Genomic DNA, 15895 nt, shown 5'->3' on the forward strand with positions numbered 1-15895 from the left:
TATGATTGCATATTTTATTATAAATCTGGGGAGACAAAAAGCTTTTCAAATCTAATTTAATACATTTTGATTCATCTTCTTGTACATTAAAAAAGTCTTTTCCTCAAGAGTAAAGTATTTGTTGAAATTCTCCAAGAGGCACAAAATGCACTCGTCACACAAAATTACAAAAGTAAAGAGTCAAACTGTTGTAAATTTAAAGTCATTTTCTTACACATAACAATTAAAATTTGTAAACTTTGAAGTGGTAAGTTGAATATTATGCATAACATTTAAAGTTTGTAAACTCTGAAGTGGTAAGTTGAATATTATGCATAACATTTAAAGTTTGTAAACTTTGAAGTGGTAAGTTGAATATTATGCATAACAATTAAAGTTTGTAAACTTCGAAGTGGTAAGTTGAATATCAACGCAGTCCTCATTGGTTTCAAGATCTTACATGCTTCCAAAAGCTGAAATCATAAAATTTATCTACAGCTCACATGATTTTCCAGACTTCATCTGCCATGAAGCACAACTAAACACTTTTAAAATAACCTTTTACAATCTGAGTTTACTTAAGTAAAACCAGATGTTCATGCAGAATTTATTTTGCTTCTGGATTTCTTCTGACATTAAATTTTGCACACTGCACTGTTAGTGGAGAAAGTGCCATGAACGAATTCATCACAAAACAGGGAGATGGGTACATTCTGTTAAGTCAGGTGAATCCATGCGGATCTATATTCTCTTAACTTGAATATATCCTGTTTAATGCCCATCATTTTGTAATTTCCTCTCCATCCATACAATGGACTCAAAACCCACTAGCCCTGTAGCTTTATCCAAAAACCTTTTCCTCCCCCCATACCCCCAATGACTAGATCACTGTATCTATTTCTCCAAATATTACGAGTTGCATGTGCAACCAGGTAATCTGCTGCCTTGCTTAGGTATTCATTATGAAAAGTACTATTGATGAAATAAATAGGTATGGTGATGTGAATTCGTTTCATTAAAAAGTCTCAAATGTGAACTTTTTATAATCCATTAGAAGCTGCAATTGTTTTTCACCACATTTTTTCGAAGAAAAACACATACAGGTCCTCTGCATGTGTATTTATAATCACTCACAATTCCTCCAACATTATATCAAGAAAAGACTTCAAACTTAGAGGTGGCTGGAGAGAATTACACAATGGTTTTACCAATATAGCACCTGCAGTGGTGTTTAGGGGTATGGGTTGTTTTACATAAATTGAAATGAACTCCCAAATTGCGAGAACAACATGCAGAACTTATATGTGTGATCATTGAGCAAGTGTCAACTTATGTCAAATTGGGGTTTGGATAAGACCCTTGGGTCATGCCCAGTTTTGGCCCCAGGATCATAGCTTCAAGCTACTTGAGACCCCCCACCACCTTATAACTGCATATTTATTTGCTAGGCAAGAAAGATGAATTCAACATCTGCTCTATATCTATTCTTACCCACAAGAGACTTGACCCTAGAGTCAACAGATTTTGGGTGTTGGCAGGCCAAAGTGTGCAAGCATGAAGATGCAGAGATATGTATTACCATCGGCCTTCAAAAATTCTATCACTGATCACTGTAGTATCAAAATGTCAGAATATATATATATATATATATACACACACAGAGGTCTCGCTAGGATTTTAAAACTAGTAGTCCAGGACTCCCATTTTGGTAAAAATAGGAGTCTCACCATCAAAAGTTGCTGTCCCGTCTTTCCTACAGAATCAACACAGACGAGAGTGCATCTATTTTTAGATGGAGAGGTTTTCGTAATGTAATCACTCACTATAATATAGCTTCATTACAACAGTCCACTGACAGGATCGTAAATTTATGGTTTATTTATCTGTATATGTACTTGTAGTAATTTTAAGCAAATAAATAGTATCTGATTTGCGGGGTTTTTCCGTATTTTTGCAAATACGTGTCAAGTCAGAAAACAGCTTAGACCTTAAAGCGCATCTTGCGAATTCCACAACAGCATTGTCCCATAAATTTCTGACCTACATAATTTGCATTTTACAGTTAAATCATCAATAAAATAATACCTAGGCTTTGGTTTCAATGATTTGTATATTTTTTCTGAATATATTTGCCCGATGATTTAAGAAAACAGACAATCTAATAAACTGGTACATCCCAGTCCACCATTATTTCCCATTAGGCCTACTGGTTCACTTACAGTTTCAAATTAATTTTATGACTAAATAGTTTATAAGAGGCAGTTAATATATATCCAGATCACTGATTCTGATCTTAAAACACAAGTCTGTGTTTCATCATCAAAGAATAGCATGCAGGAAATTGATAGTTGCTACCTTACTTGGAAAAGGGTTAATGGTCAATCAGCTATCAAGACATAATGCTTGTGAATGAGCAAGAGTTTGTTTGTCAACGTAATTGATAAAAAAAACTAGGCCTAGCTACTGATGCCTTGATGAATACACTTCGCTACAACACTAGAAATAACTAGGCTAAGGTGAGGGGCATTAAAAAAAATATGGTATGGTCAGTCAATGTACCTCTTAAATAATCGCAGGGCAAAGTAGTTTTCACTTTCCTAACATAAGAAGGCGAAGTTCACATTTTTATTTGATGTACTTTTATAAATGACAACATTTCTTTCTGCCTCTGAATTCAATCACTGTAAATATCAGTACATTTTCCCACCCGGCCGCCAGTCAAAGCCTTTGAACATGCCGCCCAGCTATTGCATCATGTTCTTTTTTTATGTAGTCTTATAAAATGGTAACATGTATGTACATCAAGGGGTCTTTCAGTCACTGAATTCTGTCATTGTAAATATCAGCATAGCTAACTGATCAACACATTTTCCCACAAAGCACGTGGCTGACGCAGGACTGGCAAGTCATTGAATTTTACATGCGTACAGAAGACTCCTGCCCATATGATTTTTTGCATCCCAGATAAAAAAATTGGTGTCCAAATATGCATAATTAAGTGTTTACAACATCTCTGATATATATATATATATATATATATATATATATATATATATATAAAATTTAAGGCAAGGTGAGCAACATTGTCTCTAGATGAACAGGGGTACAATTTAGAAATTTGCAATTTTTAATTAAAAGAAATGCAATTCAAAATATTTTTACAGACCATATCTTGCCTAAAATAAAGAATGTAATTCATCTGTCTGACACGGTAGCAAGACTCAACTTCCAAGGCCAAGGTCAGTACCTTAATATTTATGTTCTAAATGTTTTATAAAATTTTATAAAGAGTACAGTCTTTATAAACTGACTAATCTACAAATTTGTTGCTGAAAATTACATGAAAACTTTAAAAATATATTTGGATATATTTTGCTAAAGTCAGTCATATGTAAACTGCAAAGGGATAAGATCTGGGTCACAGCTACCCAAACATTTTGCAGAAATTTACTGAAGTGAATGTAGATTCACACTTAATTTTGTCATACTGGATTTATGATTTATTTCTGGATTATATTGGAACTCTTGTCCTTACAGTCTTGTAACCATGGCTGAAGACTGATTAGCATTCCTACTTTTAGGCAGGTAGAATTTGTAAAATATTCTTAATGTCATTAAAAAAAACTGACAAATTTTATATTACACCCCTACCCACCTAGAGATTATGTTTCCAACACACACACACACATGTGTGTGTGTGTGTGTGTGTGTCCCCTACTCATGTTCTGCCATTGTTTTTAAATACAGAGATGAAATTTAAGCCATTGGTTTTACCAACATTTAAATTAGATATGTTAATAGAACTGCAGAAAAGTAAATATTCTTTTGCATAAGATTAAGTCCCTTCTATATATCTGTACAAAATCAACAGCTATCAAACCTCATACAATGGCTATATGTTCTTAAAAGATTAGTTGAGGAGGAGAGGATACTGCATACAGATAATGGCAAGTATTAAGTTATGATGTACTTTGTATCAGCTTTAAAATGTTGACAGTGGAACTTTGCATGAATATATATAAAAAATTGGATGAATCCATATTTGTATGCCTGAATGGGAAGAATATTTTAAAGTAACAGAATCCAAGGACATGAACTTTCACTGGAAGAGTTAATTTGTAGAAAACTTAATCTATTAGCACAGTGAAATTTGAATTTATAGCAGTGTGCATCAGACACAAAAAAATAAAAATGGAGAAAAATATAACTTTCAACAACCTGATTCAACTGTCCATTAAGCATCTGTTAATTATTTGACAGAAACATATTTCTCTGTCAATTCACTTTGTATAATTATGAGAAAAGGTTTTTGCAGTGGTAGAAATCAATGGTAGAACACGAATAAAGATGACTTTTTCAAAATTATTCATATAACAATTGTTTGCAGTCACAAAAACAATGATCATATCAAAATACCATTGTGAACATTGCATGCCTATAATACAACATAGGAATTATAATATAAAGCTTTTAAATTGCCCTCATTATGACTTGATCCATGAGAAATAGTCCCATTAGAGATCACATCAGGATGCGACTGTCATGGAAGCAAACCTAGAGTGAGACACAGCTATGATCTTGTTAAGCATAGATATTTCCATCATTATGAATTAATCTGCACAAGATGTGTCCAATATGACGTCATGATGCCATGTTACATGTAACTAGCTTAACACAACTTTTCTCAGGGCTACAACTCGTAGCGTAGGAACTGCTTGATCTTGTTTGGCAATGGTAGTGATGTAATCTCATCCTTTGGAATCAGTTGAAGAATTAGATCACGACAGGCATTCTGAAGAGAAGTCACTGAAATTGCAAAAGAAAAATATTAGTTGCAAGAAATCTGCTAGGAAAACAACTTAAACTACATGAATGTAAATTTTGGTTGTTTAACTCATTTTGTGGCAACCAGAAAACCATCACAGTTTATCTCTGAATTTTTAAGCTGCATGTTTTAAATACAATATATATTTTGAAATACTGCATTTGTAAATGGTTAAATATTTCTTCTTTTAAGTACTGAAATATGCCAAAATACAGTAGAACTTTGATTATCCATCAGGGTGCGGAACAGAGACCATGACGGATATGAGAACAGATGAATAATAGAATATGTACATCAAAAAATCATATCTACATATGTACATGTACCTGTTTATAATATTTTGATGTACAATGACCTGACGGTTAACAGAGACTGATAGTTGATCAGGTGCCAGATAAACAAAGTTCTACTGTACTGCATTTTAAAAAATAAAGGCAAATGTAAACTGCATTTTTTAAAGGATAATGTATATGCTGAAATACTGTACATTTTAAATATTATAAAATTGCGGAAATAATTTGTTTTGTTTTAGGTACATGATAGATGTCAAAACAAAGTATGTTTAAAGTTATAATAATATATATGATGAAATACTGCATGCTTGAAGCAGGGATCATGATGGACTTCGCTAAGGTTGCAAATTGTGATTTTTGTTTCCTTTTTGGCTACAATATTTTTGGGGCTGTTAAAACTTTTATATACAATCTTGGGTTTGGAGTGAAAAAATGCAAAAGCACCATGAAACAGCTGTAAACTTGGATATACAATGCACTGGAATTTATTGTTACATAAACAAATCCTTTGTTCATACTGGCAAACAAATGTAACAAAAACAAAATTCTGTCACAATCAATGTTCTATGATTATTTGATGCTGCCTCCGCAATAACAAATGGGAATTTGTTTCATCCTCCAAAGACGGCCTTTAGTGGCACCTTCAATAATACATGACCCTTCATCAAAGCAAGCTGACTACAATCTTCACTAAATAGAGAGGACCTTTCATCAAAGGATTTCAATACCAAACTTAAATAATATAAAAGCAATGATCATACTGATTGCTCCATTTTCTATAAATAAAATTTCCAATCTCTTTACAGTATAGATATCTGACCATGAAGTTAAGTGAAGGTACAATATCTTGCAAGGATGTTTGTTAAACTTCTGAATTTGTTCACATGTTTTCAGTTTCCTATGAAGACCCTCATCCCTTTGGTAGCCTTGGCAAGATGATAGTTGTATTTGGCTGACTAAAATCTAGGCCAATTTAAGTACATATACATGTAGCATGTAAACATCTATAAAGCCATGTGCTACTGGGGACAATGAATTGTTTAGTCGCATGTGTTTGTTGACAATGGGATAAAGATGAAATGAGGACTACCGTATTTTTATATATGTGTTATTTGTGTTTTCCATGGGATATGACTAATACATGAATTTTCAAACATATGACCTAATACTCGAATTGATGGATTTTTCATACACACGTACATTACTTAACACATTGTGGAGTGTACTACACATATGTAAGTTGTCAATATACAAGTATATTGCCAACTAGTTTTGTCTTCATTTATCAAACTTTCCATTGGTTATTTTTCTCTATGGGTAAATCCTAGTTACTAACAACTGGTCACCTCTTAAAAATTTTACTTGTTAGCAAAATTTCATTTTTTTTTACCCTCCCCTCATCAAAACATCCACTTATCATGACCATAATACCTAGGTCCCAACAATGTTGAGATAAACAGGTAAGACTGTATTATGAAAATGGGCAAATTATTTTAAAAACTGGCAACAAAATATGAGAAGTTTTGGCAACAACTGTTTTAAAGCCAGCATCAATCCTGTTAAAGTATGTTTAAATTCAATGTTTGAAACATTATATATATATATATATATATAGAATTACATTAGGAAAATAACATGTTGAAATAATTTATGTAAGGAGCTGAATACAGTAAATTTAAAGTACAATGATATAATATATGCTGAATACAGTAAATTTAAAGTACAATAATTGATATAATATATGCTGAATACAGTAAATTTAAAGTACAATAATTGATATATGTTGAATACAGTAAATTTAAAGGACAATAATTGATATCATATATGCTGAATACAGTAAATCACTACATTTTTCAGACTAACAAGATATTAAATAATGGGCAATACAATAATATTTACTAAATAAAATGTGTAATTGATATGATAAAGTATTAAGATTAAATTACTTATCAACATTTCATGTTTCTAACATCCGAGTTGCACATAGGATTTTGTAAAAGAGAATGGCGGCTGCCAGTCCCACTTCCAAACAAGGCAGTAAAGATTGAAGCATTTAAGCATGATCACACTGTTGTGCCTAAATTCAAACTTGCTAAGTACATGCAGTAACTTTTCAGCAGGAAAACCTAGTTTAAATTATAGCTGTGATCTTGACATGAGATGGATGATGGCTTCACATGAACAGACCACACTACCCCTCAAAGCAGAAAACTACAGCATGCACATCAAATCTACAGCAGTATTACTGTCAATTTACAAAGAGTGAAATTATTATTAGTGAAGTTTTTTTATCAATTTCAGTTTTCATGGATGTTTTCACACATAACTGAAATGTGCAAGAATTTAGCTCTTTATGTACAATATACCCCAACCATCAAACAATTTTATATGAGCAAGTTAGAGAAATATTACAGAAATGAATAAATCCTGCAACCTGGATGCAACAATGTAACAAGCTGAATTCAGCATATTCAAGAAAAACCAGTCATCATTAAAATTATGTAGTTCACAGTACAATGAATGATGTGTTACACAAATTACATCTTACTTTTCAATGTTTGGAAGAAAAAAATTGGCCATGAAGAAACATGTCATATTATCTCAATGCATGACATGTAATTATTTTCTAAATTTTGTTTTTAAGTCAGACAGATAAAGTATGCATCACTTCATCTGCATAATACTACTTTTCAAAAAGTTTTGTAAATTCACCGACGTGTAGAGATAAATGCATTATTGTCTTGTAGTACAGTACCACTGCAGTATGTGTGCAATTAAACATATTCTTTTAAACTAACTTAAAATGTAACACTTGCTTATTTCAAGGTACTCTTTACAGCCTGTTGTAAACAGTCATTTCATTTTTGTTGTATAAGCAGCATGTAGCTCATGCCAGATTCATATGTTATAACCATGATTGTGTTTCCTTCCACACTGCATTAAAAGCTAATCTTTTTCAGTGTTTTGGCTACCAGTTAATTTACAAGAATTTTAACAGATCTATCCAATTATAGAATGATGCCTGTACAATCTGTGTCCATTACAAACATTTCCAATGATATGTATTAAATGCTATTTATAAGCACCACACCGTGTTTTATCCTGATAACTTTTTATGAAACATTAATTTTCTATGAAACTCTTTCAAATTAGTATTATGTAAGACTTCTTGTTTGAATATTATACTGTTATTTCCTGTAAGCATTCCTGATATATTATGACTATCAGGAAAGAACAAACATAAAAAATTTCAAGTGATTTTACCTCCATACAGTTGAATGATCCGGACTTGCTTAGTTGTACCATAAACATCCACTACTGCATGAAGGGGTCCAGCATGGTAGGGAATATTTTTGGCGAAAGGTCCCTGATCTTCCCCATTTATAACAAAATGCATCTCCGCCATGTTACCAACCACTATGTACATAATACCAATTCTACTTCCAATATCAGTAGGCAAAATATTGTCTGTTTGTTTACTATTTGAATAACCATCACTCCTCAAATTTATTCTACTAAGAGGCAGTAATAAGTTCCGATTAAAAGCTCCTGACGGTGACTGAATTACTTCTTGGTCTCCTAGGACTGATTTATATAAACTTGTTTGTCCATCACCTTGGTCTTGGTTCTGTGTGTACACTTTATTGTGTGTTTTTGTAATTGCTGATATCCAGGATTTTCCCATGTTTGCAAGATCTGGCAAAGCATACTGTGGAAGTGAAAACCTGTCGGTGGGATTAAACTGTGTTAACCCAACTCTTAAATGTCCACTCCATCCTCTTTCGTTTTTCTCTATCTCTATCAAAAAAATCTCGCATGGTTTCAACGGTTTTTCACTGAATGTCAAAGCATGGGCAAAACTAGTTTCTCGACATGCCACCATATCATCGTGCATTAAACGAATGTTCTGACCGTGGTATGGATGAAACCTCGTTACTGGCATTTTGACCATTTATCTGGAAGAAAAAAACAATTATACAAGCCCACAATGAAATACTCATAAAATACTACCCATCTGTGTTGATTTTTTATATATATAAAAAAAACATTATTTGCATGGTTCACAGTTAAATTACTCAGCTTGTGCCAATAACTATGATAGAAAATATGAGATAAATACTGCTCAATGGTGGAAGATATTTCAGCACACAGATTGCACGTCTGGAATAAGACATGTGACTAATCATTCAAGACTAGTGCATATAATTTCCAAATGCACCATTAACAAAAAAACTTGTGAGCCATGTCTTTAATAATTAAAAAATTATCACCTAGTGGTTCTTAAATCAGCAAAATGCATGAAAACAATGTTTGACAGGCTTTTTTGGCAAGTTCAGCATATTTCCTTGGATCAGAAAGTCAACAAGGCAGTTTGAATGGTCAGCATGATGATTAGGGAGGAGACTACTCACCTACTACTTGTTGGGATTTTAAAGTTGCCAAATTCCATGTAGTCAAAAGTGTTACAATTTATATGTACCTGATATGTTAAAATATCAATATGTATTTCATCAAAACTTAATTCAAACAGTTACGCATTCACAATATCATGTCTGCATGAGAATCTTCAAGATGGAAATGACCATGATTATGAAAAGGGTTATTTGGCATCTTAAGCTCTATGCCTGTTATAATCTAATACACTGGTCAACAGTGAAATCATTACTGACTTGAAAAGGCCCTAATCTGTAGTATTTTGGTGTGCCGAACACGAATATAACCGTGAAAAATTTGTATTGGCTCTCGTTTTGAAGATATTCATATATCTCATTTTCTATGTTTCACTGTGTAAATTTCTCCAGTAGGACTGCAGCAACATCCGGAATAATGATGTAACATTGCATAATACCATCATGCTCACATCATCCACAGTTGATTGCATCATTTTCTGATGCAATGCAATACTAATGCCATGCGGCTGCTGAAGTAAGTTGACGTCAGCAGTGTACTATACATGTGTAGGCCTATTATACTAATGCCAGGCGGCTGCTGAAGCTGACGTAAGCAGTGTACTATATAAAGCCCAATCAGATAGGTTCAGCATTTAAAATATTTTAGACGTTGTGCGAGACAGTTCAAGCTACTGTTACATAAAACTTATTATTTTATCCATTTACGTACAATAAAGAACAGTAATGCCTCGAAAGTGTGTTAATACCGCGGACAATTTTTGCTATATTTGTGGGGAAGTGACATTTGCCAACCAGAAGAAAAGTATCAATTCTCAAGTGAAGAAGGCATATCATCTTTACTTCGGATGCAAGGTTGGTGACCAAGACAAGCCTTGGGCTCCGCATATATGCTGTGCTACATGTACAACACAGCTTTCACAGTGGTTGAATTGCAAAAGGTCATCAATGCCGTTTGCAGTCCCAATGGTGTGGAGAGAGCCAAGCAACCACCTAAATGACTGTTACTTCTGCTTGGTTCCTCCTCTTTCCGGCGGAATAACGAAGCGAAACAAGTCGAGAATAGTCTACCCAAACATTCCGTCTGCATTGAGACCAGTTCCACATGGTGAGGGACTTCCTATTCCAGAACCTCCAGCAGAATATTCTCTTGATTCATCTGACGAAGACAAAGGTGAGTCGACCTGTTCTTCTCCTGGTCCATCAGCATGCAGTGATCCAGATTTTCACTGTGGTGCATCATCAACCCCACACAGAATAACACAGGAAGAACTAAATGACCTGATTCGTGATTTGGACTTATCAAAGAACAAGGCAGAATTGCTAGGATCAGGACTCCAACAATGGAATCTTCTAGAAGAAGATGTCACAATTACTGCATATCGAAAGCGCCACCAGCAATTGGAGCCTTTCTTCAGAAAGGAAAGTAATCTGATATTCTGTTCCGATATTGAGGGCCTCATGAATGCTTTAAAAATCACTCATGACCCACAAGAATGGAGACTATTTGTGGACTCTTCGAAACTGAGTCTCAAGGCTGTGCTTTTGCACAATGGAAACATTCTTCCATCTATTCCAGTAGCGTATGCTGTCCACATGAAAGAGACATACGATAACTTAAGGCAGCTACTGAATTCCATTGAGTATAACAAGTACAGCTGGCACCTCTGTGGTGATTTGAAGGTAGTTGCCCTTTTAATGGGACTGCAGCAAGGATATACAAAATACATGTGTTTCTTATGCGAGGGGGATAGCCGAGCAAGGGAAATGCACTACATGAGGAAGGAATGGACTCACAGGCAGAATGTAGCCATTGGAGAGAAGAATATCCAACACCCAGCTCTGGTTGAGGCTCAGAAAATCTTGCTACCACCCCTTCACATCAAACTAGGTTTGATGAAGAACTTCGTGAAAGCCATTGACCGGACTTTGCCAGCATTCCGATACCTGCATGAAAAATTCCCTCGACTCAGCGAAGCAAAGATTAAAGAGGGAGTTTTTGTGGGTCCTCAGATTCGAGAGCTTTTCAAAGATGACCGGTTCAACAACTTGCTGGAAGGTGACGCGAAACAAGCATGGAATGCTTTTCGCCTAGTTTCTACAAACTTCCTCGGAAATGTTAGGGCAGAAAACTATAAGGAACTAGTAGAAGACATGTTGATGAAGTATAAGAAACTTGGCTGCAATATGTCTCTAAAGATTCACTTCCTTCATTCCCATTTGGATTTCTTTCCTAGCAACTGTGGTATTGTTAGTGATGAACACGGCGAACGTTTTCATCAAGATATCGCAACAATGGAACAAAGATACCAGGGAAAATGATCCACTACAATGCTGGCTGACTACTGCTGGACACTCCTCAGAGATGCTCCCGAACAGCTGTACAAGAGACAGGCGAAGAAATCTAAGATGTAGTCAATGACTTGATTTTTTATAGGTAGGCTATTACAGTTGACCTTTTACTATTGGAATGCATTTCGTTATGTAAACATTAATTTCTTGCAGATTACAAAAAAACTAGAGCCAATTTTGCAATTTGACTGTCATATTCGTGTTCAGCACATAAAAATTGATAAGAATTGACTAATTTTATTTCAGTAACATGACTTTTGTAAAAATTTGTTGTCCAGTGATATCAAACCGTTACACTATATGTCATTTGTCTACATAAAGAAAGAAGATACAAAGCTTTCTAGAGCCCAAGCTGACAAAGATGTATATTTCTGCTGGTTTAATAAGAGCCAAACCTATACTTGGGGGGGAATGTTAAGTTTTATCTTTCATTTTTATTGCTGGGGTGGGAGGACGGGTCTTGTGTGGATTTTGTCTCTACCCAATGTCAAGTATCAACGCATCCTTGAACTTGCTCAACGATATCTGTACTTCTCTACAGTGTTGGGCAGCCCTGAAACTGCAGTGAAGTAGAAAAAGAAAGATCAAAAGCTAGGAACTAGTGTTATAACACTGATGACTAGGAAAATCTGTATGTAAGAAACTGTATTCATGTTCAACACTTAACTTCATCTGCTCGAGATAGGGTTGTTACTAATGTGTACAATTTCTGTGCACCTAAGGTTTCCATCTCCAATACTGAAGCAAAACGATTACCGAATTCGACCGATTGACGAAAACAAAATACTGCAATGCTTACCATTTAAAAAGAGGCAATTGTCACCAGAATATTTTGTTCAAAATAATATTAATTTGGATACACGGGATACTGCCCCATATTTTCATGATTCACCGTATGTTGGCCTATTTTGCATACAGCTTTGAAAAGATGTAACGTTTATCCAGCGGGCTATAGAAATGAAATACATTACTTTTGACTGTTTCTAAAGCATTTCAGTTGAGTAATGAGGTCAGATTTATAGCTAGTTTTACAAAATTCAATGTTGTTGTTGTTGTGGGGTTTAACGCCATTTTTCAGCACACGACAGGCTATACATGGCGGCCAGTATTATGGTGGAGGAAGAACCCAGGAAAACCCAGAAAAGAACCACCGACCCACAAGAAGCTACTGGCAAGCTTTCTCACATACCCACACTGGCTGAATCTGAGACTCAAACCGGCGCAGACAGAGGTGAGATGGCACTTTAAACCACTCGGGGCCCCTTAAAATTCAAAGTAAAAAAATGCCAATATATAGCAAGAGATATTAAGCAAACTAAACTGATCTTGTACAATTTTTTTAGTAAAGTTCAACATTTACAAAAATAAGCCATTACGTGGAAAAGACACAACAATGAATGCTATGCAATGTTTACAATGTTTCGTTTACGGGGAAGAATTACTAAAGAATTAAGAAACAGACTACCTGCAGGTAAATTTCTTGAGAATGCCATTCTAGCGGCAAGTTGACACGTTGGGTAGCAGATGATACTGTATGTGTGGGACAAGTTGCAAAAATGGAAACTTAGATTTAGAAGCAGAATTTTTAAAGGTATACATTTCCATCTTTTATATAATGTATTTATTTTTATGATTCTAATAGAAAAATAGTAAATAGGATTTTCTGGGTTACAGGTTCAAGAAGGTCATGGAGTGGGTTGTCATGTTAACATTTAGAAATCACATTTTCATATGCATGTTGAGTTGAAATGTGGGATATTTTTTGTACAGTTTATGAATATCACTTTTTTTTAATTAAAGTGAGACCGTTCTTTCTTGACACAAACTGGATTTGTTACCCAAATTAACACGTGATCCAATGTTCACAGACATGATGTTTCGTTGCGCAGAATTACCCGACGCGCAGAATTGGCCTACATGGTGGTATATATTTGCACCTTATTTTTTATCAGCAATTAGCCAATCACATATTTCATTACTAGAACTAAAGTTATATATCCATGTAGTATGTGTTCTGTTTGAAACAATATAAAAAAAAAAATATTCGGCAATATCATGTTTGGTACTGACAATTCTATAAACCAGTCCCTGTCCGATTAATAAAAAAGAAATCTTGAATTAAACATCAGAGAAGACTAAACCTGATCTAGTTATCATATGGATACCACATAACAGTTGTGTATATCGACCTCACACGTGTACTGACCTCATTCAGTATCTACTGTATTACTTTCTGTCGTAATCAGTTGGCATTATCATTACAATTGTTATGCAGTTCTAAATATGACGTTGTAAATTCTGCCCTCCTTCCCTGTCTTTTTTCATGAAAAAAGCAAATTATTTAACATACACATTTATGATTGGTTTTTAATTTTCTTAATTAACATAAATGCTTTTAATTATCAACCATTCACAATAATTGCTTACGATACTTCTTTCTCCTAACTCTTTCCACCATATTGACTAACCAGAATTCTCTTCCTTTCGAGTAAGTTACATGGAGTTTGATTTGATAATTTTCTGCATATGGACCAATGAAAAAGGTCCTAAGATAAATATACCGCCACGGAAAAGTGATGAAGGATGAACGTATTGTGATAATTGTACGAGGATAACAATAGAAACACCGCAATGTTTGTGGCCAAAAGTATTCAGTCAGACCATAAGGACTTGATACACGATGTTGCATACGATTTTCATGGAAGGCGTATGGCTACTTGCTCTAGCGACCAAACTGTTAAGGTTAACCTAACCCCACTCCCCGCTATGTATAGCAAGGCGAATGGGTCTTGTCAATGCATTGGATGTTTACTACTTTATATGTATACATATGCCTATATGACACTTAATATTATGTAAGTAAGATAAGAGTTACTTAAGGTCGGCATGAATTAAAAACAACAATTCAGCATAAGCTCTCGTGCTTTTTTTTTATACTGACATTTATAAAAACAAATTAGCCATTGCAGCGAGCACATGTATGCAGATAAAATTGGACAAATTACACAGCGCGTAACTAGAAACACGAACAAGCAAAGCAATTTGAAAGGGAGTGATTAAAAGTGAATTTAATACCTGGATAAATATTAAAATCACAATTTAGAATAATTTGAATAATACAAATTTTTGGTAAAGGGTGAAATTTAAATTAAATGCCAAAGCACCAAATAAGGACTAAAAGGCATGCAATGATACAGCTTATGCCTTAAAAAGAAAGGAGCTCACACTTCACAGTACATAAGACAAGGACAGATAAAGAATGATATTTACAAATGTTACATTTAAAGTCTTTACCATTCCAGGATAAAATTAAAGATCTAAATGAGTTCAAATTTTATTGCTCTCTGAAGTAATTTGGCAGTTCATTCCATACATTACAGCTGCATATCTAACAAAAATCTTGCCAAATGTTGAGGTTTTAATTCTTCTGACATCTAAAATATTTGAATATCTAAATTGATATTCGCTGTTTAAAACATGTTAAAATATTCAAACATTTTGGAGTATGCTTCAGAATTTTTGAAGTCTGCAGAGCCATAACCTGAAGTTTGCAGGGTTGGAATTTTTGCCATAAGTAAGAGTTTATGTCAGCTGTTGATGAAGTCATCACACACAAATTTCAGAGCTTACTCTTGTATGTATTTAAATGTAGTAGTGTTCTTGTCACTGTAGAAATGCCAGGCTAAGGGACAACAGTGGAATTATGAAAGGATAAACATATGTAAGATTGTCAGTTATGTCTGTTTAGTTTCAGACCAAAATGTTTCAAAACATAGTTGCCTTGAAGCTTTCTTACAGAGATTTTTTTTAATGTGAGTCGAAGTGCAGTTGATAGTGTCAAATTCCAGCAGTTTGACAATTTCTTCACAGTTTATGACATCACTGCTTATGTTTAGTACAGGCTTGATACTGACACTTTGAAATTGAGTGCAACTACGCAAGACACCTGCAACTTAATTTGTTTGATTCGATTTGATAGATTGCTCAGTAAGAATCCTTTTAAGTCACCAGACACACCATAAGCACTTAACTTGCAA

General features: G+C 34.4%; 2 protein-coding genes across 3 annotated transcripts in view; one reads left to right on the forward strand and one right to left on the reverse strand.

Annotated features, from left to right (window-relative positions):
* Positions 1-14336, reverse strand: LOC149782646 (neuralized-like protein 2). 2 transcript variants are annotated; one of them, XM_089934141.1, is made up of 3 exons: positions 14286-14336; positions 8362-9053; positions 1-4785 (listed from the first exon to the last, which is right to left on the reverse strand). In XM_089934141.1, exons 2-3 carry the CDS (start codon positions 9047-9049, stop codon positions 4670-4672), a joined length of 804 nt encoding a protein of 267 aa, XP_089790267.1. In that variant the 5' UTR covers positions 9050-9053; positions 14286-14336; the 3' UTR covers positions 1-4669. The 2 variants fall into 2 exon arrangements, with proteins under 2 accessions (XP_089790267.1, XP_089790268.1); XM_089934142.1 differs by lacking the exon at positions 14286-14336 and adding an exon at positions 14065-14271.
* An 89-nt stretch (positions 14337-14425) lies between these two features.
* LOC149782647 (nucleoporin SEH1-like) overlaps positions 14426-15895 on the forward strand; it is a 69238-nt gene continuing 67768 nt past the window's right edge. Inside the window, exon 1 of the mRNA XM_089934143.1 lies at positions 14426-14600. Coding sequence (XP_089790269.1) covers positions 14490-14600 — 111 coding nt within the window. The 5' untranslated portion in view covers positions 14426-14489. The remainder of the gene's footprint in view (positions 14601-15895) is intronic.

This window comes from Sinohyriopsis cumingii, chromosome 15 (assembly GCF_028554795.1).
Source record: "Sinohyriopsis cumingii isolate HCF-2022 chromosome 15, ASM2855479v2, whole genome shotgun sequence".
In the NCBI taxonomy this organism is placed as follows: Eukaryota; Metazoa; Mollusca; class Bivalvia; order Unionida; family Unionidae; genus Sinohyriopsis; species Sinohyriopsis cumingii.